The sequence below is a fragment of the Vespula vulgaris genome, chromosome 25, assembly GCF_905475345.1.
Source record: "Vespula vulgaris chromosome 25, iyVesVulg1.1, whole genome shotgun sequence".
Taxonomy (NCBI): Eukaryota; Metazoa; Arthropoda; class Insecta; order Hymenoptera; family Vespidae; genus Vespula; species Vespula vulgaris.
In genome coordinates this window covers 716,450-718,949 of record NC_066610.1, presented here as the reverse complement: position 1 = coordinate 718,949, position 2,500 = coordinate 716,450, and the positions used below count along the sequence as shown (strand labels likewise).

General features: G+C 24.2%; 1 protein-coding gene and 1 long non-coding RNA gene across 3 annotated transcripts in view; one reads left to right on the top strand and one right to left on the bottom strand.

The window, feature by feature from the left end:
• Window positions 1-327: 327 nt before the first annotated feature.
• LOC127072415 (odorant receptor 13a-like) overlaps window positions 328-2,500 on the top strand; it is a 55,305-nt gene continuing 53,132 nt past the window's right edge. The window contains exon 1 of the mRNA XM_051012844.1: window positions 328-355. Coding sequence (XP_050868801.1) covers window positions 350-355 — 6 coding nt within the window. The 5' untranslated portion in view covers window positions 328-349. The remainder of the gene's footprint in view (window positions 356-2,500) is intronic.
• The window catches only part of LOC127072420 (uncharacterized), a 4,464-nt gene continuing 3,049 nt past the window's right edge, over window positions 1,086-2,500 (bottom strand). The window contains exon 5 of one of the 2 annotated variants that reach the window (XR_007785404.1): window positions 1,086-1,227. This is a non-coding gene — a long non-coding RNA (uncharacterized LOC127072420). Of the gene's footprint in view, window positions 1,228-1,332; window positions 1,678-2,500 lie in introns of those variants that run through there. The other variant, XR_007785405.1, reaches the window with a different exon arrangement.

Sequence of the window (2,500 nt, the reverse complement as noted above, 5' to 3'; positions counted from 1 at the left end):
GAAAAGTTTCGCATGGTGTATCATTAAAACTTTTTCCATCTTCTCGACTTCATATATCATCATCATTTTCAAAGAAACATTATCCGTCTTAAACTTCTAACTTATGAGCGAACAGAATTATACATTACTCGGGAAAGAAGAAAGAAGTATAATGAATGGTACGAGTTGAAGTTAAGGTCATGTTGTGACTTGAAAATAAGTTTTCGAAGATAAGTTCTCTCTATGTCTTTCTCTTTGCCTGTCTGTCTTTAATACTTGGCAACGATCGATAACTATTCGAAGGAGAATCCAGGGAACTATTATCGTCAGTCACGAACAATCCTCCTACGAAGGAGCAATAAATAGAGTTATGAAAGTAAGATATGAAAATTTTATCTTTTTTCCTCACTTTTTTCTTTCGCTTCCTATTCGCATTTTAAACGAAAGAATATTCAAATGCAATAATTTTCATCTTTATCATTTCTTTTTGTTTTTTTGTTTTTTTTTTATTTCTTGTCTATATTCTTTTCAGTAATCAATTAAATCGACGCTTTCTTTATTTTTCTTCTTTTTCTAGACATATTCTTCACGTTCATTTAAAAAGAATAAAAACAAGAGGAAAGTTACTTAGTTATCTACACAGGCCGCGTAGTAAATTCTTTTCTTAGATTATTTGTTTTTTAATCATTATTATTTCAATATTATTCTTTTGCTATTCTCATCTTCTATTATTTATTCCATTCTTCTGTTTTCTTCTTTCACATTTATCATTGGTCTGTCCATATTTGTAGACATAAAACAATGTTTATTTATTAAATTTTCAAAATACTTATAATAATTAAAAAATACTTTTTATCCATATGTATATATTCTTTTAGATTATTTTTTATAGTGCTATTGTAATTGTTAAAAAAAGATTTGGTATAGAAAAATAGAGAAAGTTCTTACTTAAGTAAATATAGTTATATTATATTTATCATGTTGATAAGTTATATTATCTTTAGATTTGATTCGCTTGTTTATTTAATTTATATTTATAATCAATTTATTATCTTATAATAGCTAATTTAGAATCTTTTTTATCACATAAAGATAATTCTATTAAATCATGAGAAGCAATTCGCATTAAATTGAAAACAAAATAATTTCGCAAATGTTTGACAAAATTGTTCAACAATGGAATCAGTTCAACCATTTAATTAATTTTTTAAAACAAAAAATTTGTGTTTTAATAAATCGAACATCATTCTGTAAAAAAACAAAATAATTTAGTTTATTAACAACACTGATATGACATTCAAAAATATTTTCATATTCTCCATAAATTATTCTATTTAAGTTCGATTCGATTCAATTCGATTTAAAAATTATTCAATCTCAAAATAATTTTTAAAATAATAGAATTTAAGATCGAATATACACCATTTTGAAAATTTTGGATATACACAGATTCAATTCAAATTATTATTATTATTATTATTATTCTATTTGTAAATTATTTTTATTTTTCTTTCTTTTCTTCTTTTTATCTTAATTTCTTCTTTAAGTCATTATTACGTGTTGCGTTTCACTAGTAATTAAAATTCATTCTTAAATACAATAAATAACTCATGTACTATTATGTTCACTGTGTAAACTATGTTTACTATGTATAATATGTGTATACTATGTATTACTGTGTGACATATAATTTGTTATCTAAAAAATAAATTATATATTTATAACGCATAAATTATTAACAAATTTATGAATTTACGAATAAATTTGTGATAGTGAATTTGCAATATCAAGTTGCAAAACTAAATTTAAATTATTTATTCTGATAGTAAACTATAATAAATTGCAAATAGTATATGCAATTCATGGTATGTCTATAAATAGTAGTTGAGGAGAAGATTTTCATGAGTAAAATTTTTTATAGCGTTTTTACCGACAATAAAATTTCACATTTTATGTGAAATATACGAGCAACTATGAATAATTCTGAACGAGATTAACGAAACTCTTTCTGTCTCTTTCTTTCTATTCTTGATCCAATAGTTGTCATTTACAAATAAACACGAAAATCAAAGGTAATCATTGTTTTAATCACATTTTTCGAAATAGTATACTACATGTTCAATTTTCTTCGTTTCGAAGAAAAATTGGTTTTGAATTCTAATGAACAATCTTTCATTTCAAGATGAAGTATTATAGACAATTTGAAAAATATTTCGAGAAAAGATTATATTATTTATTATATCGACTAAAAATTCACTTTGATCGATTATAATGAATATATACAATCGATGTTTCCTTTTTTTTAATATCTATTCAATATTCGTAAACCTTTCCAATACATTTATCAATGATAAAGTTGGAATAAGATGTACTATTTGCAGAGTTTTGAGTTGAATATTTTTCACACAAGCCAACGAATTTTCTTACGATACAAGAGCACGAATTTTGATCGGAGAATTTCTCTCACAAATCAACGTTTCGTCGGTTTCAAAAATCAACACTCGTCCTCGTTATTTGGAAT